Raw genomic sequence first — 23,662 nt, 5'->3', positions numbered from 1 at the left:
GTAATATTATAAGAATGGAGTTGTATTGTTTAACTTCACGGGTTAAATTATGACTTCTTTCCCTCGTTGAACTTTTGATTGTCTTTGAAAAGAAAAAAAAAATCCGTTCATTCCTGAAACATTCCGACATTTTTTTTTTTTTTCTTGGAAAAATGACAACATTGTTCTTATAACGTTGGATCTTACTGAAGCAAGGGGGACAAACGGCCTCTGAACGTTTGGAGAAGATCCAGCGCCAATTCCGCCATCCCCGCTGAGAAGCCCGGCGCAGTCAGGGGTTCTCAGAATCCCCGCCACGGTGGTCGGGAGCCACACGCTCCCTCGCTCTTTTTCGTTCCTTCAGATAGCCGCGCAGTAAGACGGACAGACCAGGCCAAATTACAGGACGGAGGATAAACATATCGTGTAAAAATACACACGGCAGCCAGCAGGTTCATCGGGCCGCGACGGGGGCGAGGCCGTTTTTAGAACGTATCTTCTCGCGGATAATCTCATCCTCTTCATTTGTGGCTCCTCTGGAAGGGAAGGGCCATACTTTGATGCGTATATATATATTTAAATATAAATACGCATCACTTGTTTTGGGAAATGCGCCATGAATCGGAGGGCAAGCCAAAAGAATGTGAACGATATTTATTTTTGAGTTGAATGAAGATCATACGATGACTTGAGAACAGAACATTGAAAATGTTGCCTTAGTAGCAGCAGTTATTGTCTCGTCATTTTTCCAGAGAGAGATTTTTTTTTGTCGCCATTGCTCGGTTTATCGGCACTGATCGGTTTGAATAGGGCTTTAAAAAAAAAAAAAAAAAAATATATATATATATATATATATATATATATATATATATATATATATATATATATATATATATATATATATATATATATATAGTTTTTTCAGATGACTAATTTCTCAATTTTTTTTTTTTTTAACATACCTGTACATCAGAACGACATCACATTTTTTTCGGAAGGTAAAACAAATGGCCAAATCACACACTTATTATAATTTTCATAATTCCCCAAATGTAAGACACACTTTTTTTTCCCCAAAAATAAAAATGCCACCAGTATGGGTGCGTCCGCTAAACAGGAACTTAAAAATTAGATTTTTATTTCAACACCTTTAGAGGAAGATTGATCCGTCAGTCACATAAGCTGAGTTTTGATGCGCAGATGTGCATTTTGATAGCGTCCGTATTTTTATTCAAAAGAAGCGAGCAGAATGAACCACCGTTCGAGTCCCTTCTTGTTCACACACAGTAATATTACTAAAACGGAGAGGATCATGTAGAACAAATGACGCCTCCATCAGATTCAGTTAGGAGTTCCCCGGTTAGAAAACACAGAATGGTACTTATTTAATTATTGTGGTCTTTTGGCATATACAGACACAATGATAAACTTGCTAGAAAACGAATGGTGTGGAATTTGACCCTAAACTTAATGGTGCGTCTTATATTTGGGGAATTACGGTACACAAAACCTAATAACTGATTTTGTATTGGAAAAAGGCCATAATGTAAATGACGACATTTTGTTAAAAGATGCCATACACTACTTTAACATAGTAAACCGGCTTGGTAATTCAGCGATCATCCAACCTAAATGAAATCTAACAATTGTGTTACTTACCCCCAAGGGTCTAGTTGCCTAGCGACAACAACAGAACACCATCCAAAGCCTTCATGAATGGCCAATAAGCTAACCAATCGATGTTCTTCCTTCCGAGCACAGATCATTGTTATCCCTGTTGACTTTTCTTGACATCACTTTCTTCTGCACACATAGAGCAAAAAAGCAATAGAGGTCAGTGGACACAAATGGTCATTGTATTGACAAAGTAGGATATTGCAGAAGCATACAAGCAAATATGCTGACTAGCTTAAAGCTATGGCTAACAAAGGAAGTTTCTTCAAGTTTGGATAGAAGGAAAGACAAATATGAGTAGGGAGTAAACATAACAAATGAAGGTTTTAATAAGGTGACGGTTTTGAGCCTTGTAACTTGGGTGGTTCCTCCCAGTTTTACATTTTTTGAAATTTACTTTTTTTTTTTAAGTCAAGCACGCTAAATTACTTGAGCCATGCTTATGTCAGTCACGCAGTCGTCAGGGTGATTTTTAAGATAAACTAATAAAAAATACGTTTTCAATTGTTTACTTTCACTTTTAAATCAAACCGGAAGTAGAAACACTTCCTGCTTCCGCAATGATGACTCATGAGAAATTATGTCCGACGAGTTTGAGGTTTTTCACGAGGCAGGAATATATGTTGTGCCAACTGATCTTCAGTTTTATGAACACATTTTTGAAGAAAAAAAAATGTATTCACCGATCGTTAGTCACGTGGAGAAGCAAAAGAAAGCGAGTGCTGTACTTGTTCACCAGTTGGCTGAAGGTGCATTCACTTACCATTCACACAGCAGGAAATCTAACTTGTCAATAGAAATACTAACACAGTGCAGCAAACATTAATTACTTATCTGTGAGCATATTGTAAGGAGGAACAAAAAAAATGATTTATTTGACGAACCAATTTAAGGACAGCCTTTTATCATCTCAAGCTGAACAGGCAGGGATACAAAATTCACTACACTGATACTACAGCGAGACCAAGCAAAAAGATCGTATCATGCTGAGCTCAAGATATATCATTTAGCATGAACTAAAGATATACCACAACCATCATTCTTGAGATTCACTATAACTGTTATTAATCATTTCTGGTAAAAAAAAAAAAAAAAGTTTATTCCACTTGTTGTTTCCCAATTTTGATTTTTTGAAATCTGGTCACTATTTTAGTCAGTCAAGATGCTCTGTTTTTGCACGTTACTCCATTCCTGGTTCATTTGTGTAGAGCAACAGGAACGTGCGATTTTGATTCATGTAGCAGGGGTTCCATTATGACGCAAATGGCAAGAAAAAAAAGGTACCAAAAAGTCCTAAAACTACCGTATGTACTTTCTGGATTGTGGGCATGGACATGGCTTTTGTTTTCATTGAGGCATAAATGCGGATGTGATATACACCAGTGGGCATGAAATCATTTCAACCGTCAATTGGGCTTTAAATGTAAAACCTTTGTGTATATAAGACAGGAGATGGCATGTACGCTATGGAGTTTTCACCGCATAGGTTGATTGTTTTAAAACAAAACCCAAAGTGTCTCTTGCAGCGCCATAAATCACAACCAGCCATCATGGTTTTTTTTTTTTTTTCCTCTCCAACTAGGAATGAGTATGACCAGAATGATCCCCAATGAGGGCAGACATATAGATGTTTACAAAAACAAATATCAAAATAATTGAAGATGGTTGTCTTTGATGTTAAAATAAACATGTATTTTAAATTGGGAAAAATGGACTAAAACGATTCCACGGGGTTTATTGACAATTCAAAATTGATCTTTGATGAATTTATACATTAGGTTTATCAAAGACTATCATATGTTTGATGTTTAATTAGTTTCATTAAGGATACATGCTCTCTACCTTAGTATTTGTGATTAAAAACAACAAAAAACAAATGACCATATTTCCCGCATTAAAATTATGCGCACCGAATTACAAGGTGCTCCTTCAAGGAATGGCCTATTTTAAAACTGATTTCATATTTAGGTGCACCGCATTATAAGGCGCATAGAATAGAAGCTTCAGTAGTAGCTGGAGTTGCGTTATGCATCCACTAGATGGAGCTGCGCTAAAGTCAATGTCTAATCAAATAAGTCAGTCAAACTTCATTAATCATCCGAAATTAAGAATAAAGATGTTATAAATATATAATATCTGAAGAATAGGAAAAAACACCTTTTGATTACATTAACAAAACGTTTAGATCAATGCCAAGATGAATTAAGAGTTTAAAAGAACATAATTTTGAATCAATTAAATGTTAAATTAATTTGTTTAATCAGATTGTTTTTGGATTTGTTTTGTAAAATCGCACTTTCTTCCACAAAAAACTTTTTTTTTCGTCTTGTCCCTATATAAATTGCTTCAAAATGGAAGCATGTATAGCATCTCGAAATTTCAAACGGGGTGTTATGAAAATTATAGCTAGCTATGGCCTGTCTCCATTTCCCATGATTCTTCAACACGGAAGCAGGGATTAGTTCTATTTCCCGTGACGTGAATGTGAAAGTAAATCGTTGAATTTCTTTTTTGATTTGAATTATTGCATGCATCGATATGACAACTGTATTATTGACATGCACATGGTTTGAAAAACTGGCTTGTCAGTGAAACTAACAGTTTTTTTTTCTTTTTTGTTTTGTAAACATCAAGGTCCAACAATCGGTCCAGAAATTTGTCATTCTAAATTTGTCGATTGTATGTTTTGTTGAAAGATAGTGTTGTATTGAAAATGATAGACGGGAAAATGCTAGCCCGCTTGGTCCTGAAATGTACGGGCCGCTCGAGAGCGTCCCCAAACTTCCTAATGGCCAGCATGGTCAACATCAAATACTATTTGTTGAGTGTTGAATCAGGTTTTTATGAGATACTGCTTCGCGCCAACAATTTTGATCCGTTTCGATGTGTACGTTATGATGAACAATGGCAGCCTGTGACGTTAATGGCGTGTGACGCCAGCGCCGCTTTTTTTTTTTTTTTTTTGCTTGCACGAGTTCCCATGGCCACAAAAGAGGGCTGCATGTCAGCGCGACCAAACACCGGCGGCACTAAATAATGACAGCTAGAGCATTGCACATGAGCTCATCAAAGCCACCCCCCCGCCCCCCCACACCCCGACCACCCGCCCCCCCCCCCCCAAACACGGGCCGCTTCAAAAGCAAACAATGGAGGCCCGACTTGTTTCGTCTGAAGCCGCCGACCGCTTTCAAGCGCCGCCGGGGCCACAGGAAGCCAGTCATCCGGGCGGCAGAGTGCGGGGGGGGGGGGTGCGAAGTGGGGGCGGGGGGGGGGGGGGCGGTAAAGGCGAGTATACTCCCGGGTGTACGTGGAGTGGGGCGGGGGGCTCTTGTTTGGCAATTTTCCGCCCTGATTGGACTGAATGAGCCAGCATTCAGTGGCTCAGCTGAGTGGCACTGACTAGTTGGCGGAGACGTGACATCACCTTGATGGTGTCCATTTCTACTAAGGCGTAGGCTACACCGGGAATGGGCAAACTATGCGGCCCGTTAGGCCTTTAAACCTTTGCAGATGACGCACATTGCATTTTTTTCCCTAATTTTGTAAATGCTTTTAAAGGCGTAATCATTAAAATTATTTACGAGTATTTTCTCCTTCAACCAATCAAATTGTTACGTACGTTTGTAGGTTACGTTTATTAACATTTTTCAAGTTTCCCTTCAACTATGTCAACGTGTCTGTTGTTTTTGGTCTTTGCCTCTTATTTTTTTGTTGAGTCCTGTTTCCGAGTTTATTTGTTGCGTATGAAGCCAGATTTCAACTTTTTATTTTGCTTTTTGCTGACTCTGTTTATTGTAATATTCCTTGACCTATTAAAAGTTTTTTGTTTGTTTTTTTGCCTCTGGCTTCCCTGCATTTTGGGTCCATGTTGTCTTCCCCTCCCACCACTTCACCCCACCCACAATGTCGAAACGTGACAGTCGTGTGACAACCAAGTTGTCGTGATTGGGTGAAATTTCAGCTCCCTTGTCTTCTATCAATGCTTTCATTTTGATGGGAAAACCTTTGTATAAAGATCAAGGGAATTGACGAAATACTGCACAAGGGTTAAATAGTCCTGTTTACATGTCAACAAGACGGAAAACAAGCGCGTTCGTTGCTCAATTTCATTTGATGCTTTTGAAAATCGAAAACGAATCCTGTAAAAACGCCTTTCGATAACATTTATTTTGTATACAAGACCATGGCTAGAGGTTTGTTTACAAGCTTTTTTTTTTTTTTTTAAACTCCCTCACATCCTGCCACACGGGGCCCCGCCAAAACATCAAAACCATGCAATTTTCATCACGGAGTCCACCCAACGATACCGCATGGTCTGGTATGCGGGACGCAAATTCGAAGCAAACGTTTAGCACGCGTCAACAAACAAAGCATCTTTTTTCTTTATGGGGCAACGCGGTCTGTGATTCTGATTTTCTCAGTAGGCAAATTCTGGGAGGACATCAAGAGAAAAGTGACGAAATTGACAATAAATTACACAGTCTTTGATGTTCAGGAAAAGTCGGAAGTGGGGTTCATTGAGGGCAACGTTGTCTTCTTAAGAAGCGATTCTCAAATGGGGTATGGCAGATTTGATCTGGGTTTCTGCAGCGTCTAATTTCCCGCTTTTAAAAGTCATGCAATGCTATTTCTTTTTCTTTTCAAATTAAGAGCAAATGAAGTGCAACATAATGCAAATTGTTTGCTAAATTGTGTCTCAGTGACTCTTTTTCAAAAAAGTGTATCCCTTTATTTTGTTAGTTGAATCCGTAGTATCGTTAGTGACAAAAGTTTTTAAAAGTTTCTAAAATAGACGATGCTTCGACACTCCATCTTCTGGTTTTGCTGAATAAAATACACCTCTAAGGTATTTGTTGGTAGTCACGAAGACATTGTTCACTTTTTCTGGGCACTTTTACTGTCACAAACTAGAAATGATATACTGTATTAGAAGCATATAAAATTGCCATTAATGTCATGAAACTTTAAGGAGAAAGCTAAATTGGAATAATTATTTAAAATGATCAGTCACTGTTTTGGGGAAATTTGGGGTATCAAAAGTACTTTCGATAGCTTTGATGATGTAAGTGTAGTTGTACTGTTATCTGGAAAGAAAAAAAAAACGAAGTTATATTAAAAATCCCTACTAAAGACTAAAACAAATTCGCTGCTTATTAGTGGTGAAACTCGAAGAAGAAATTTCTTTGATGTGTACGAAGGTTCATTTATCGTTCATTAAACACAAACTTGAGCTTATTGAAAATAAAATGTTTCTCATTGACTCACCTTTTTCAGAGGGCTTGTCAGAATCCCTTAATTGACTGAAACTCGTCAAACGTTGCTGTCTGCTCCCACCTGGTGGTTAGATTTGGTACTACAAAAATTACAACTCGTGCAAACGGGAAGGTGGGCGTGAAGGAAGGAAGGATGGAGGTAAGGAGTAAGAAAAATAAGATAAACAAAAGAAAGGAAACGAGGTAGGAGGATAGGAAGGACGGTTGGAGGCAAGGAAAAAAGAATGGCAAGAAAAAAGGATTGTAGAATAAAAGGAAAAGGAAAGAAAGTTGCAGGAAGGTAGTTGGGAAAGAAGGGAATAGATAGATAGATAGATAGATAGATAGATAGATAGATAGATAGATAGATAGATAGATAGATAGATAGATAGATAGATAGATAGATAGATAGATAGATAGATAATGGAAAATGGGTCGTTGCATTTCCAGACTACGCCAGTAGAGGCCACTAGATACCTGTTGCTATATAAGCCTGTGACTTGCCCACCGCAATCGTAGATGGATGCGGTTACTGTGGCAACACATTGATCTTTCTTTGTCACTTTCACGAAGGGGAAAAAAAGTTGGACCAAGGTCAAAAGCAGCAAACAGCTGTGTCACTAAGTGGTCAGATTTTATTGTCCCAGGCGGCGGAGCTATTGGGCCGTGATTCACGAGCTTCCCCGAATTTGGCCGCCTGCTTAATGTGACATGTTGATCCATGAGTGTCACCCAATGTGGAATTACAAGAGGGACGTGTTAGGAGACACAAAGCATGACCGGGAAAAAGGACAGCAATTCATGTCTCCACAAATTGATTACGGCTCTTATCCAGACACTATTAAAGTTTGCATTCATTACCCAATCAGACTTCTACCCATCAAAATACAGTCTACATTTTAATAATTGTAATTTTGGGCTGTCACGTCTGACTTTGGCGTTGTTAATACGTCACTAGCACTTAAGCAATGGCATCACACAGGAAGCACTTTGCATGACCCCAAACTAAACTTATGTGCTCAAAACAATCAAAAAATATGATTGCTCCTGCAGACTTGTAAATCGACTTTCCCATTAAAAAAAAAAAAAAAAAAAAGTTGACGTCAGTTGACGTCAACGCCGCTCCTCGGTAGGATTTCCGTTGACGTCTTTTCACGTCAGTGGCGCTCAATGTTATTTGAGCGTTAAACAATCTGAGTAAAAGGAAGGGAGGAGGGGAAAGTTACAAGCTAAGCTGTCATTTGCCCCAAAATAAAGCACGGCCGATGATGGTTATTTTCTTCGGCTTAACAACGTTCAATATTATGGATCCCCGCTGGGAAAATTAACATTATCTTTCTTTCAAGGTGCACAGCCCATTAGCGACAAGAAGAAAAGTCAATTAAAGCGCTGATTGAAAATTCTCTCCAGGATGACAAGCGCGGGCGACATCTTATTTTGTCGCTTGCTGATAATTTTTTTTTGGCAATTTTTTTTTCCCTCCAAGCAGGTGTTCTTGCCAATCAGTGGAACATGCTTAACAAGATGATTATGTTTACTTTGTGTGAGGAGAGTTTAGTCATTATTATTATTAACAGTGGTAACTTTAGTTTATTGAGGGAATAAGAAACCATTTTGTTTTCAAGTAGCCATTTTATGGTCATTGTGGCAAGTCTTAAAATAAATGGATATAATTGTTATAGTCTATGTATATTTTGGAGAATTTATTTTGTATGTACATATATTTAAAAAAAATATACACTTATATAATATACTGTATATGACATGCAGATTTTTAAAAAAATATATATTTTTTAATATATAAAGGTTTTGTTTTTTTACAAAAATATATCTGTATTTTATTACTATGAATTAAAATGTATAATATATATATATATATATATATATATATATATATATATATATATATATATTATACATTTTAATTAATAGTATTAATATAGATATATATTTTAATAAAATATAGATATATTTTTGTAAAAAACAAAACCTTTATATATATTAAAAAATATATATTTTTTAAAAAATATGCATGTCATATACAGTATATTATCTAAGTGTATATTATATATATATATATATATATATATATATATATATATATATATATATATATATATATATATATATATATATATATATATATATATATATATATATATATATATATATATATATATATATTCAGCATCTCCATTGTTATATAATTGTGGATTAAAATAAAGAAAAACTAAGCAATACGCAATAGCAATTTAAAATGTGTCTTTACTTCTCCTTGTATTTCAGCCGTAGAGCAGAAAAAGTCATTGTGCATGCAAACATGACACATTAAACATTTAGCAATGATGTAATTGACATTCAGAGTGATTTGTTCACGTCACTTTTTTGTCTGAATTTGAGGTAAAACATGCTTCCGATATTCCAAGGCACCATGCTGAGCAAACATTTGCAATGATGACTAACGTCGTCATTATTTTTAGCCTTTTTCAATGAGCATGACAATAGCTAATAGCTAGCATTGCGCTGTCATAGAGAATAGTTGTGTAGAAATGGACAATTTAGCTAACTGTACACTAACATTGCGATGGGATTTTTGCTGAATTATAAAATTTGTTCGACATTAGTTCCCCAAAAATAATTGGAAAATGGGTGACACTTAATTGTAACGTAAACGTTCGTTTTTTGACAATTTAGCTACCACCAGAAATGTCAACTTAGCTTAGCACAGAATGCCAATTAAACAGCAATTCCTTCACAGCTTTGTTTTGCTAACCGGCCCGAAGCGCTTCGATGACTAAGGACCGAAAAATGTAGTTAGCTGCCCTTTACCGCAACATTCTCAGTCTTCCTTTCCTTAACGCTACGTTAGGCTTGAACTGCGACAAACAAAATGACTAACTCATTAGCAACGAGGCCCGAGCTCGCAATTGCCATTCCGTCAATCACGTCGGGCTTTTTCCGCGACTCAAATCCGATGCTATGCCGGTCTGAGCAAAGTCGCAAGTCCGGTGACGGAAAACTAGCCGGGCTAGCATCTAGCTAACAGAACAGGGGTCGTCCTTGCAGGGCTTCACGTCCCCCTGCAGCAACAGGGTCATGACGGATTTTGTCAGGTAGCTGGAGGTACCCCTCCGTCCCACGGGCGGCGTGTTGTAGAAGGCTTGCATGTCGTCCTGGAAACCCGTCGGGAAACACGGTCACTTTGAAGAAATCGAAGAAGGGCGGAAGACTTTATACCTGCTTGACGGAGATTTCCGAGCAACCGCGATCCCGTTGGAAGTCGGCAAAGGCTTCCTTCACGAGACTGTCCAGGTCCACCTTGTCGGCAAAGTCCACTTCCGGGTTCCTCTCCAGCACGATGGACACCACCATCAGCAGCTGTTTGCAAAGAGATTTCATTGGGAACGATTGTAAAATTGTTCATACATTTTTATTTACTTATTTTTTAATGACAAGAGCAAATTCATATATGTTTAATAATAGTCCTTTATTTTATATATATATATATATATATATATATATATATATATATATGAAATAAAATAAAAATAAAATTTTCTCCAGTAGTAACAACCCTAATATATATATATATATATATATATATATATATATATATATATATATATATATATATATATATATATATCCAGTAGTAACAACCCTAATATATATATATATATATATATATATATATATATATATATATATATATATATATATATATATATATATATATTAGGGTTGTTACTACTGGAGAAAATTTAATTTTGCGATAGATAAAGTGTATAACAAAATCATGTTTTCCTCATATAGAGATTAATTATCAATTATTGATGCTCTGTGTATTGTATAGCGAAAAAAATAGAACAATGCGGCAATTTTACACATGCGGAATGGATGTGCTAATGTCGTGTTATTGAGGCGCTCGGAATGATTTACATGTAAAACACCATTCATAATATGACAAAAATTATGATACAAAAGCCACTCCTGAGCAGATTGATACAAAAAGGAAATTAAAAACGTGTAAATCGAAAAAGGAATTCTTCATTTACCTCCACGATGGTCTGCCTGTACTCGGGCAGGACGATACTCTTGAGTGTGTCCTCCACCAGCAGAGAGAAATTCATCTCGTACATGGTCATGTCAGACAGCGTGGGTTGCTACAAAAAATGACGAAAAAAAAAACCCTCAACCTTTGTTTGTGCCGCCATTTTCAAAGCAACACTTGAACGCTACCTGCGGGAGGTGCATCCCGCCCACCAGAATCCCATTCGCGGTCCGCTCCAGGATTTGCCAAACGCGGTCGTAAAATCCCAGAGGGGTTCTGTTGAGCGAGCCGTCGATCTGGCGGCGGTGGAGCCAAGACCTGCGGGAAACGACCTTAGGAAATTGTCTTCGAAAACTGACGTGCTTTCGATGCGATAAGATAAATAGAAAAAAAAAAAAAACTTTAATGAAATCCCCAGAAGGGCCGCGGCAGATAGTAGAAGACGGATGCGGACAAGTTGAAAACAATTAAAAACGGAGAGGATGACACAATAGCGCTTGAGATAAGGACGAGGTCCGCTTTTGAGTACCTGCCCGTGTGTTGAGGCTGCAGAACATCAAGCAGGAGCTGCTTGATATCGCTGGGGGAGAGCTGGTAGATGTCCTGGGGGGGCATGTCTCCGGCCCGGATCCGCAGTTCCTGTTTCATGGCCTGGACGATCCACCTGTGGACGCCAAAAACAAGGAGGGACGCAACACATTTTTGATTGGACTCGTCAAACGTAATAACGTAACAATATATACAATACTAAATTACTTTAGGTGACCATGTACCTAAAGTAATGGATTACTAATCAATTAATATATTACCGTATTTTCCGCACTATAAGGCGCACCGGATTATAAGGCGCAGACTCAATTTTCAAACTTTTTCAATCACAATATAGTAATACTCAAAAGTAATAACATTAATAACTCAAATAATAACTCTAAACTCTCAATAGCATAATAACTCAATGTCAATATGAGGAACCTTGTTCAACTGTAAACACTCAAAAGAAACCATCGACCAATCCCAATCTCAATATTGATCCATATATAAGACGCACCTGATTATAAGGCGCACCATCAGCTTTTAAAAAAATTAAGGCTTTTAGGTGCGCCTTATAGTGCGGAAAATACAGTAATTAGTATTAGTATTCCTCCAAATGATTGTTTATTACTTAATTCTTAACTCATTAGCCGTGTGTATGTGATTAAATAAATTAAGTACAAGTACGTAAGCGTGGAAATTCAAAGTAATTGATTACTTTAGAACGGAGAGTGATTACTTTGGTACCTGTAGTGATCAATTGCCCAAAGTCTTAGTACTCAAATGACTACCGTATTTTCCCCACTGTAAGGTGCACCTAAAAGCCTTAATTTTTTGAAAAAGCTGATGGTGCGCCTTATAATCAGGTGCGCCTTATATATGGATCGATATTGGGATTGATATTCCTAGATGGGGAATGAACCGATAAAGTAAGCTTCACCTGTTTCTTTTGTGTGTTTACAGTTGAAAAAGGTTGCTCATTGACATTGAGTTATTATGCTATTGAGAGTTTAGAATTATTGTTTGAGTTATTGTTATTAATTTGAGTATTACTATATTGTGATTGAGAAAGTTTTAGAATATGTCATTAATTGAGGGTGCGCCTAATAATCCGGTGCGCCTTATATATGGAAAAAGTCTTAAAATGTCATTAATTGAGGGTGCGCCTTATAATCCGGTGCGCCTTATAGTGCGGAAAATATGGTACTTTAGTACTTAATATATTACTTAAATAATCTTAGTACCTAAATTAATCAATTACTCTACTACTTAACAAAATAAAGTCATCAATTATTTTAGTACGTCAGTATTTTAAAGTCTAAAGTCTAGCTAAAGTCATCAATTATTTTAGTACGTCAGTATTTTAAGAGACCCTAGGACCAACCCCACTCGGATCTTGAGCATGCCGCTGAAGAGCTCCGGGCTGTTGGAGATGATCCACCCGATGTGGATGACCAGCTCCTGCTGCAGGACTGCCTCACGCTCGCCCCCTAGTGGGCAGCACTTGCTGTAGATAATCCCCTGGATCACGCTTGGAGACAGCGGGTTAGAAATCACCTCCTCTTCCTGGCCGAACACGCCCAGGGTCACCTGGGGAGAAGACCCGCCTGGAATTACAAAGTTCTTCGGATTTCCACGGAGGCGGGCTTGGTTCATGCCACGTACACGCATGCCATCTGCATTCTAGATGACATTGGTTGATTGATTTTCACGGGGAGGAGATTTGTCTCAAAAATAGCCAGGCAAATATATTTATGGTTTTTGTGTGTTCTTGAGACCCCCTATATACATTCACGATTTTCATGTGTTTTTCAGATCCCAAACACATTTCCACGTTTTACATATGCACAAATATTGACGCGATTTTCACGTTTGTTATCTTTATACATTTCTCATGACTGACCATTTGTAAATGTTACATTTTTCAAGTGACTTGTCGAATATGCGTTTGAGGATGACACACACACACTGGTCCTTGGATATTTACGCTTCTAAAAGTCCATTCCTCCACCATCCACCAGGAGGCACTGTTACTGTCTCGAAAGTCGTATCCCGTTTCTCGTTCAAAATTGTAAATTGAACGCAAATTTATATGACCTCCGACTATATTTATTTAACACAAATTGGTAAAGAAAATATCACTTTTTTCACGTGATCTTGTTTTTATATATTTTGATGGTCTTCTACTTGCCACGACTGCTTTAGCGGCAAAGAAGAAGAAACTAACATGAGAACTTCTACACGGCGTAACCTTGAGCAAAATAAATTTGTCATTTTTTACTTTAAATAAACATAGAAGCTCAGACAAAGGCTTGTTTTGTTGTCGTTCATTTTGCTATTATAAAGGACAAATGAGATATTGCTTTTTCATATTCAATGGGGAATGTAATACTGCCCCCTACTGGACGGAGGAGAAACGTGACTACCTGGTGTGTAAATGTCTTGCAACAGTGTGATTGTCTCAAAAATCGTGGATATATTTGTAAATCTGAAAAAGGCGAAAATTGCGAAAACGTTGCAGATTCTGAAAAACAAGGGAAAATCGGGACCGTAATCGAAAAAACAAAAACAAAACCATCGTGAATAAACATTTAAATCATTTTGAGAAAAATCTCTCTCCATAGTGCGTGAGTCACCAGCAAAATCCTAAACCACCAAAAATTTCAGTTAAGATGAATCACAGTTTATCTTGAAGAAATTCAACGACGACTTCAGTAGTACTCCAAGTAGTACTTAGTAGTAGTAGTAGTACTTTCTTGACATTTATATGTTCAATGTGCCCCCACCTGTTTAAACAAGGTATTACAATAAATATTGCGTTAATCGAATACAAATTAAGCAGCAAAACCCAGATGTTTTGGAGGCGGCCATTTTGACACTCGCTGTCATCTGCAAATGACATCACGGTTGCTCAGGTGACGACCAATCACAGCTCATCTATTTTCGGAGTTTGGTCATGTGACTTCAGCAAACTGAGCTGTGATTAGTCATTGCCTGAGCCTTGAGCGAGCGTGATGTCGCGTTTAGTTATCACGTTACAAAATGGCCACCCTGGAGATGATTAAAATGGATTTTGCTGCCTATTTCATATTCCAAAAACACAATATTGGGACTAGCGTGGCTACATATATCAAATTATTGTAAAAAGAAAAAAAAAAATAGTGTTAGCTTCCGCTTTAAACCTGTATTTCATGAAGGTTTGCGAATGTTAGAGGATGTTGATTTTTTTTTTTTTTTTAAATGATCTGTTGATAATTTGGATGAACGTCAACTAAATATTTTCAAGGAGCAGGAAAGTCTTTAGAGAGTTTTTCCGCCGACAGAGAAAATTGAAATTCTGTTGCAGGAGTACCCATCAGAACTAAGAGAAGTGATTCCCAAATTTGCAAGTGGCTTGTGTTGAGGCAATCTATATGCAGATGCACACCTTGAGCTACTTGAGCATAATGAAAGGCTAAAAGTGCTCGCGCGGTTATGAAAAAAAAAAAAAAAAAGACAAATGAGGCTAGATAAGTAAAGCTCTTGAAAAGAGGAGGCTAATCTGCGAGAAACACTTGCGACGGCGGCAAACGCTCGCCAAGGGGTCACGAGAGGATCGGCCGGCACGTACGCGGGAAATGGGACGTGATGAATAGCGGGTGCACATGCGCTGACCAGACCTTCCCCAAGGAGGAGGAAGCAGCACGAGGAGCTCCAACGTGATTTGACTTTTCATTGTTTTGGGGTTGTTGTTTTTTTTTTCAGTGAACATTAAAACGGACAAAAGGATAATCGCTGAGCCGATCGGCCATTGTTGTGGAATTAGGGCCACAACTGGGGAAAAATTCCCATAAAGTTGGACAAAAAAAAAAAGATTACCGAGGCATGAAGCTGCAACATTTTTGACTGGTAAACAAGTTTGAATATACTGTGGTACCTCTAACAAAATTCATTGTTCTGAAAGTCATTTTGTAATGCGAATGTTTTGTGAGTTGAGGCATTTTTTACATGTAAATAGCCTAACCCGTTCCAGCCCCCCCAAAAAACGCTTCTAAACCCTTTGAATTAATAATATTAATTACAGCAGTTGACAATATGAATGCAGTTCATCAGTTTGCCTTGAGATGGCGCTGGTGTTTTTGGGTGAGAACTTTGTTTAGATTGTTTTATTTGTACGTTTTTATTTGACATTTCCAATGATCTATGCATCATTTACAAGTCCACAGGAGCAATAATAATATTTTTGTATCATTTTGATCATGTAGGTTTGCTTAAGTTTAGTTTAAGGTCATGCAAAGTCATTTCTGTGATATGTTGTTCAGCCCTCTCGCCCACGTGCAGTCCGATGCGACGGCGCGCAAGTTTGCGAGCGATTCTAGAGAAATTCTTCACTTGTGTGGTTACAGCAGTCCAAATTGGTATGTATGTGTTTTTAGGTGAATATGAACATCGCTAGCCGTCGCTAATGTCAATTTTATGTTTTTTAGTTTGACGATGTGAACCGTTGGAGCGCTGATGTTTCGTGTCTCATTATTATACACAACAACAACAATTTTCACCTCTAGTATCCTGAATTTTCCTTTGTAACAAAAGACAATATTTTTCTGTAACTTGAATTCGTAAAAGAGTCGTAATTAGAGGTACCACTGTACTCATAAGCTAACTGTTATAGCATTTTTTTCCCCACAATGCCAATAGCTATTGATTTATGCGCAAGTTAAAAATATATATATATTTTTAAAACATTCAGCCTACATTATACCAGTAATACATTCAAATATTTGTAGTATTTTTGTTTTCAGGTTATATAAAGGCCCTTGAGGAAAAACTATACGAAAAGTTTTTACAGGATTGTGGACATAGCCGTGAACGTATGGCATGTCTTGAGGGAAAAATAAAAAAATAAAAAATCCTACTAATCTATCATGATACTACTCATTTTTTTTTTTTTGTGTCCACTTACCTGCTTGCCATGCACTAAAACACTAGTAATACTGGGAGCAAGGCTGTCCACCAGCTTAGTTAACAGACTGGCGGCAAGACGCACAACGGACCTAGTGGACGAAAAGATATTGGGCGTCAGACAAATAAAAACAGCTCCCACTTTTTTGCTGCGTACAAGTGAGGCCCCAACAATCGGTCATGTTTATGACGACAAATAGACGTCAGGAAAAGTGCATTTTTTTAAAAATAGCTACGTTTATTTTTGCTTTCGAGAGTGCAGAAAGCGCTAGCATTTATTTTTAGAATTTGGTTTGGTCTGTCATGTCAGAAAATCAGAAAAAATGTTGATAGTTATTTTCCAAAATAAAAGTAGGATTTGCTAACGTTTCATTTCGATTCAACGCAATGGTAAACGGTCTGATTCATGACGGACTAAAATCAGATATTGACAGTGGATGAAATTCTTAAAATATGAACATTTAGGTCTCTAAATGAAGAATTAATTATCCAACATGATAAGTGAATAATTTGATTTATATATATATATATATATATATATATATATATATATATATATATATATATATATATATATATATATATATATATATATATATATATATATATTAGCCAAGAACAGTTGAACTTATTTTATTTTGTTAAATCTTTGCTCAGTACAAAACCATCCATATTTTTTTAAGTAATGTGTAGCGCAATTTAATCTGGATTCTGATGATTTCTTTTATGCAATCACAAAATTCAATTGGTAGTACATTTTTTTCTTTTTTTTTTCCTAAATTGTGTCATTAATTTCAATGCACATTTGTATAAAAGCAAAAGGAATCATTATAACAGAATTTAGCGATACGTTGCTTCATGCGCCGATTCATTTGCTCTTAATTTGAAAAGAAAACTATACTTTATCTTTCATGGCGCTCAAAAGCATCAAATTAGATGTTGTGATACCTGCAGAAACTCAGTTTAAAATCTTACGTACCCCCTGATGTGCCTTCTGGTACCCCCGTTTGAGAACCACTAATATTTAGCACCGAATGCACCACTAAGTTGAATAAATTTAATATCAAAAGTCGCAATCATTTGGCACGACTATATTTCTACGGCTAGAAACAAAACCACTGCAATGATATTGTTCTCCATCTGTACAAAATTACAAGGTCATTCCCTGGTAAGCCGAGTTGCCGTAGCAACTTTTCAACTTTGACTAATGTGGCAAGAATTTACAAAATTTTCTTCCTTTACCTCCGGAAAATTACAAACGAGCTGAGAGACAAACGGCAAAACATCATTTTCAGCTTGGCTGAAAACATGAATAAAACAGTCAAGCAGCCTTCCCCAACTATTCATGTAAAGCAGATCGCTATTTTATATTCCATATTTTAATGTTCACTCATTGTCTTTGTGAAATTGGTCCTGCGAGTGCCTCCTCTTGCCCGCCTCTGAGGGTGAATAGCAGCACGCGTTGCCGCTGGCAACCGTGGAGCTCAAGCCATCCTCACGCAAGAAATTAAATCATTTCAATAACAAGCCAGGACGAATGATGAGTGTGTGTGTGTGTGTGTGTAGGTATTCAGCACGGGAACACAAAAAGCGCACAGATGAATAAAAAGCAACAGAGCCGCGGCGTTTATGAGGCATGATGCGGTGTCAATCCGCCGACACTTTGTTGGCCAACCTATTTCAAGCTTGGCTTGCTGGCCAATGTTAGGGAAATGAGAAAGTAAATTGAACCCCGAGCGCTGATACCGTTTCCACGCGGGACAAAAAAAAAACAACCTAAGGGCTTTCTCCAGCCCTTCTCACTTTTGGCGTAATCACACCTCGCTGTCGTGCGCGCAAATACGCCTTGAGTCGATTAATACAAACAGTACACGGCATCAAGTCGTCGTTGTCAGTCGGACTAAAACAAAGACGCACACGCAGCGATACGCAAGTGCCCACCGACGCACATTTGTTCGGTCTAAGGTGAGTCAGGGCTGTATATGTTCAAATTAATTATTAAATGAGATGTACAGCGGAACCTCTAAGGAAGAACACAGTTCACATTGGAGAGAATTATTATCACGTCTAGCACAAAACCACACAGTGAAATTCCCACTCTGTGATAACATCTCATAGGAAATATGAAATAAAGAAAATGAGGTCACGTACATTTGCAGATTCTGTGACATTTTGGAGGAGATGCAGACAAAACCAAAAGTGGAGGCAATCTTTTCATCCTTCAAAAGAGCATGACCGGATTTAAAAAAAAAAAAACAGGACACTACAATTTCAATTAAAAATGATAAATGCAAGAAATTCTTCCAGGAACTATTTGTAATAAACTAATCTGGAGAGCGGTAGTTGTAGTTTGACTACGCTAATGCTAAATGCTATATTGGATGACAGTTTGTCAAATATATTATAAAATATTTCCATTAGGGCTGCAGCTATCGAGTACTTAGTTGTGTTATTCAGACATTCTATAGAAAATTTGAGTCAAATATTGATTGGATGAAAATAAAATATATATTTATACTGTATATTAAAAAAAAAAAAAATTGCAGGGAACAACGCCAAAATAGAAGCCAACCATATCATTAAGATCCCTATCATTTTTGGTAAACGATACAAAGTTTTTGTTTTTCATTTTTTTCCCTTGCAACACCTTGTTCATACAACTGAAACTCGATTGGTACAATCTACTTCTCTGTTTCAAGCTGGAAACACACCGACAGTAACGCTCAACTCGTGTTCGGTCTGTCTTTATTTCCCATGATTCTTAAACATGGAAGCAGGAAGTAGTTTTAGTTCCAGTATGCAAAAGTGATATGAAGGAATTTAAGTTAAACTCCTTTTTGAGAAGCTGATCACGACAGCAACCAACATACACGTGGACCAAGTTGGCTTGCTGACTGGTCTAAAACAAACAAACTAACTAACTAACTAGCTAATTAACTAACTAACTAAATACATAAATGAGATATTGGGATGTAGCCAGCATAAAGTGGGACAAAACTAAGGGGCTGGTGAAATTCGTAGGGACTCGGGACACAAAGCTCAAAACCGGGATTTATTCCAACACTAAGTCAATGACAAGCAAAATCAACAAAGCCAGGCTGAAGATCTAAGCAAAAAAGTCTTTCAGTGACTGTCGCATTATATTCATAATGAAGACTTGGTTGAATACATTCATGCGGGACTCTGCTATTGAGTTAACGGCCATAACAGAAATGGTGACGATCGTCTTGATGGGGTAGAGGTTGAAATTCGAGGTTCCCCTGTACATATTCTTAAAAGTCTTTATTTCTTTTAAAAAAAAGTCCAACTCCCTGTCACTGGATTTCAGCCAATAGGAGCCTCCGATGTTTGATGGTTAATGACGATGAAAGCAAGCTAACTGGCTAGCTAGCAAGCTCGCCCGGCCGGCAAATTGGCGAGATGTGGACGCGGCCGATTCATCTCCTGGGCTGTTTGGAACCTAGCCTGTTAGCCTGGCAGTAAGCAAGCGGCTAACGGCTAACATGCAGACTCCGCGTTTTTCTGGCGGCGCCCGTTACCTGCTTGCCCTTCACGAGTATGGAGGTAATGTGAGGCGCGATAGAGCTGGCCAACTTCTTGGTGAAGGCGGCGGCATCGCGCACCGCCACCCTGGGCGTCGTTAAAAACAACAACCCGTTAAATATGTGCGTGCGTGTGTGTGTATATACGAGTGTGTGAAAATGTGTTAGTGTGTGCGTGTGTGTGTGTCAGACCAAAGTTTACGACTGCCGGCTTGTCGGTAGATCCTCTCCAGTTCTTCTATCAGGTTCTCTGCAAGTTTGACAAAGGGCCGTCATTCATTGAAGGGGTAAATGTTTTTGTTTTTTAATATTTTCCTTTAAAATATTATTTGTGCGCTTCGATCTTCTGTATGGATTCCAGCAAGTATATTTCTGCTTCCACAAAGTTAGAAATTGTGTAACTTTCTACTGAACTAAAGGGGAAAAAATAGAAGCTTTCATTAGCCAGGAAGTCAGCTGTGTTCACGCCTACAACGGCGCAGACGCTCATTTATAACTGTCATCTATTTAAAAAAAAAAAAAATACCATAACTCCACCAATCCATTCAATCCCAGGCTCTTTTTTATTTTTTTCCAATTTTTTTCGAATAATTGTAAAAAATAAATCTAAAAATAGCAGATATTAAAAGAATGAACTACTTATACTTATACTTATAATTACATTAGTACTAAAAGTAATAAAGTACTGTATAATGTAAATGATTACTTTAGTGCTTCATTACCTATAATAGTTGAATACTATAGTAGTATTTACAAAATAATAATAAATAAGTAACAAAATATTCTAGTACTACAGTAATCCATTAGCTTAGCTCTTACCCAATAGTTGTCTTAACTTTATTTCCTATCAGCCATTTTTAGATATCATAAATATCTTGGATTGGAATCAGGAAAAAAAAAGTCTTTGGAATTGAATGAGTTTATAAATTAGTCAAAGAATTTTAAAGTGGCTCCTGCTTTTTTCCAAACGACAAAGTTTGGACACCACCTGATGTGGCTCAATAATATCCAAAGTGCGGGTCGAGGGCTGAATGCGGCCCACGGTCAAATTTGATCCGGCCCGCAGCAAAGAAAGCAAAATGCAATATTCCATTCGCCCTACGATGGCAGCATTACACATCACATTCAATTTTGTAGTCATACTTGTACGTAACGTAGCGCTAAATCAAACATTTCCCATGGTGGCATTCAATAATCCGTCTTACCGTCCTTGGTGACGAAATGTGATCCTTCCCTCCTCAGTAGGATTCCAGCAAGTTGAGCCTGGCTGGCCAAGCAATCGCAATCCTGCTTGACGAAAAACAAAAAAATTCAGTTCATTCATATTGTGTGTACAAGAACACACACGCACACAAAAAAGAACCTTCGCGTTTCGACCTATTGGTGAAAAGCAGCCATGAAATTGTAATGAGGCGACTCGGGTGTCTCGCGTGACGATAATGGATAATAGCGCGTATCGCCTCATTTCCATGGGAATTAAACGAGGAATATGCATGAAATGGGGTGGATAAACAAAGCATTCTCATGCACGACGGCAAACCAGGAGCTCTGGACTTTTCTTGCTTCACACTCTCGGGACACTTCATTAGGTACGTTTGCCGTATTTTCTACACTGTAGGCGAATCGGATTATAATTTCAATGAATGACCTATTTCAAAACTGTTTTCACATATAGGGCGCACTGCATTATAAGGCGCATAGAGTGGAAGCTACAGTAGAAGCTGGGGTTGCGTTATGCATCCACTAGATCAATACTTCCCAATTATATTTTGAGAAGCCCCCCCGGAAAAAGATCGGATTATAACTTCAATGAATGACCTATTTTAAAACTTTTCACATATAAGGCACACTGCATTTTAAGGCGCATAGAGTAGAAGCTACAGTAGAGGCTGGGGTTGCATTATGCATCCACAAGATCAGTACTTCCCAATTATATTTAGAGAAGCCCCCCCCCGGAAAGAGAAAACAAATCGCACCTCCCCCCACTTGACACGCTGACTCATAATAATATCATTATTATTTATAAAAAAATATACAACTATACCTAAACCTGTATCCTTTTTAACATTAACAAAAGAAACAAGCACTAGCAAACAACTTAAGCCAACTGTTAATTATTTTTTACAGTGTTTATACGGGTTACAGCTAAGTCTAAAACTGAAAAAAATAACCAAGTGCATCAAAGTGCTTGAAACTAAAAAGAAAAAACTGAACTTTCATATTTTATTGCAATTACACTTCACCTGACAAAAACAGAGCCTTTTTTCCTGGGCACGAGATGAAGCTGCGTAAGATGGAATGTCAACAAAACAATCAGATAAATCAGTCAAACTTAATTTATTAGACAATCAGAAATTATGAATGAAGATAATTTGTGGAAAGTACTATCTGAAGAATGGGAAAAACTACCACTTTAATTACATTAAAAGACATTAAATATTAAACTTATTTTTTAAAATCAAATTGCAAGTAAAACCCTTGAAATATATCGTTGATTTATGTGTTGTTTTATTGGTTTTATTTTATAAAATCACGCTTTCTTTCACAAAAACCCAGTTTTTGCATCTTGTCCCCACACAATTTACCGTATTTTCCGCACTATAAGGCGCACCTGACTATAAGGCGCACCATCAACTTTTTCAAAAAAACACGGCTTTTAGGTGCGCCTCATAGCGCGGAAAATCCGGTACTTCAAAATCGGAGCATAAACAGCATAATGAAATTTACAACAACAAAAAAAACTGTAAAAACAATACATTTACAACTGAAATGCAAAGGTAAAAACAGACGAATTTACATGGCAATGAAGATATTTATTTTTACGTCCCCCGAAAATGAAAACTAGCGGTTTAAGCGCTGTGTACGCCGCATCGGATTATAAGTTGAACTGTTCGCTTTTGAAAAAGTCGAAGGCGTTTCGGTAGCCTTAAAATATGATACGTACTAGCCAATGAATAGGAATCTTACAATAAAGGAGAACAACAGCATATCAAGACGAATGCGGCAAGAAATTTTTGTCCATTTTCGGGTGTGGACTCACGTGGAACTTTTGGAGGATCTCGTCGGTGGGCTTGTGCTGCCACTCGTCCGCGCTGATCTCGGGCTGTTGCTCCAAGTCCGAGGCGTTGGGCGTGCTCGTCTGTCGCTTGACTTTGGAGTGTTTGGGAAGTTGGAGCTCCTCGAAGCTCTTGAACTCCGGGATCCTTTTTTTTTTTAAAGAAATATACGAAGGTCAACCTATTAAAAAGGACGGCGGGAGTCTGGCGGGAGTCTGGGTTCTTACTCAGCCTCGTTGACACGCAGGAAGTCCAATTGCTCCACCACGGCGCCGGAGATCAGCGTCTGGGTGGCACATGCGTCACATCCTCGTTGTTATTATCGATTTGCAAAACGAGCAAATCCGTAATTTTATTTTGATGCTAAAAAATGCACTGGGAAAGATCTCAAACTAAAAATACTCGTATTGTTGTTCTTGTAGTTTTACCACTTTACCCCTCAAAAGATTTGATCTTGAAAATAGGACTTTATTTTTCTATTCTAACAACCTTTTAATAAGAGGGAAAACATCTGATATAATTCTTGTATCATCACAATTTTCCCTCCAAAATAGATTTGTCTATCTTAAAAAGTACATGTCTTGAAGATAAAATGTAATCAAAATAAAAAATATTGTAAAAAGTGCAGTTTTCTGA

The 23,662-nt window shown here is 37.7% G+C and overlaps 1 protein-coding gene across 4 annotated transcripts in view; it reads right to left on the bottom strand.

Annotated features, from left to right (window-relative positions):
• Positions 1-9,152: 9,152 nt before the first annotated feature.
• The window catches only part of phkb (phosphorylase kinase, beta), a 62,905-nt gene continuing 48,395 nt past the window's right edge, over positions 9,153-23,662 (bottom strand). For 3 of the 4 annotated variants that reach the window (XM_088412983.1, XM_088412981.1, XM_088412984.1), the window contains 11 exons: positions 23,254-23,312; positions 23,011-23,173; positions 21,176-21,257; positions 20,163-20,220; positions 16,430-16,520; positions 12,872-13,077; positions 11,486-11,620; positions 11,145-11,274; positions 10,961-11,068; positions 10,143-10,283; positions 9,153-10,078 (listed from right to left, as the gene is read on the bottom strand). In XM_088412983.1, coding sequence (XP_088269109.1) covers positions 9,941-10,078; positions 10,143-10,283; positions 10,961-11,068; positions 11,145-11,274; positions 11,486-11,620; positions 12,872-13,077; positions 16,430-16,520; positions 20,163-20,220; positions 21,176-21,257; positions 23,011-23,173; positions 23,254-23,312 — 1,311 coding nt within the window. In that variant the 3' untranslated portion in view covers positions 9,153-9,940. Of the gene's footprint in view, positions 10,079-10,142; positions 10,284-10,960; positions 11,069-11,144; positions 11,275-11,485; positions 11,621-12,871; positions 13,078-16,429; positions 16,521-19,967; positions 20,059-20,162; positions 20,221-21,175; positions 21,258-23,010; positions 23,174-23,253; positions 23,313-23,662 lie in introns of all 4 variants that reach the window. The other variant, XM_088412982.1, reaches the window with a different exon arrangement.

The sequence above is a fragment of the Hippichthys cyanospilos genome, chromosome 4 (assembly GCF_059441005.1).
Source record: "Hippichthys cyanospilos isolate Australia breed blue-spotted pipefish chromosome 4, RoL_Hcya_1.0, whole genome shotgun sequence".
NCBI classification, from domain to species: Eukaryota; Metazoa; Chordata; class Actinopteri; order Syngnathiformes; family Syngnathidae; genus Hippichthys; species Hippichthys cyanospilos.
This window is presented reverse-complemented; position numbering and strand designations above follow the sequence as displayed.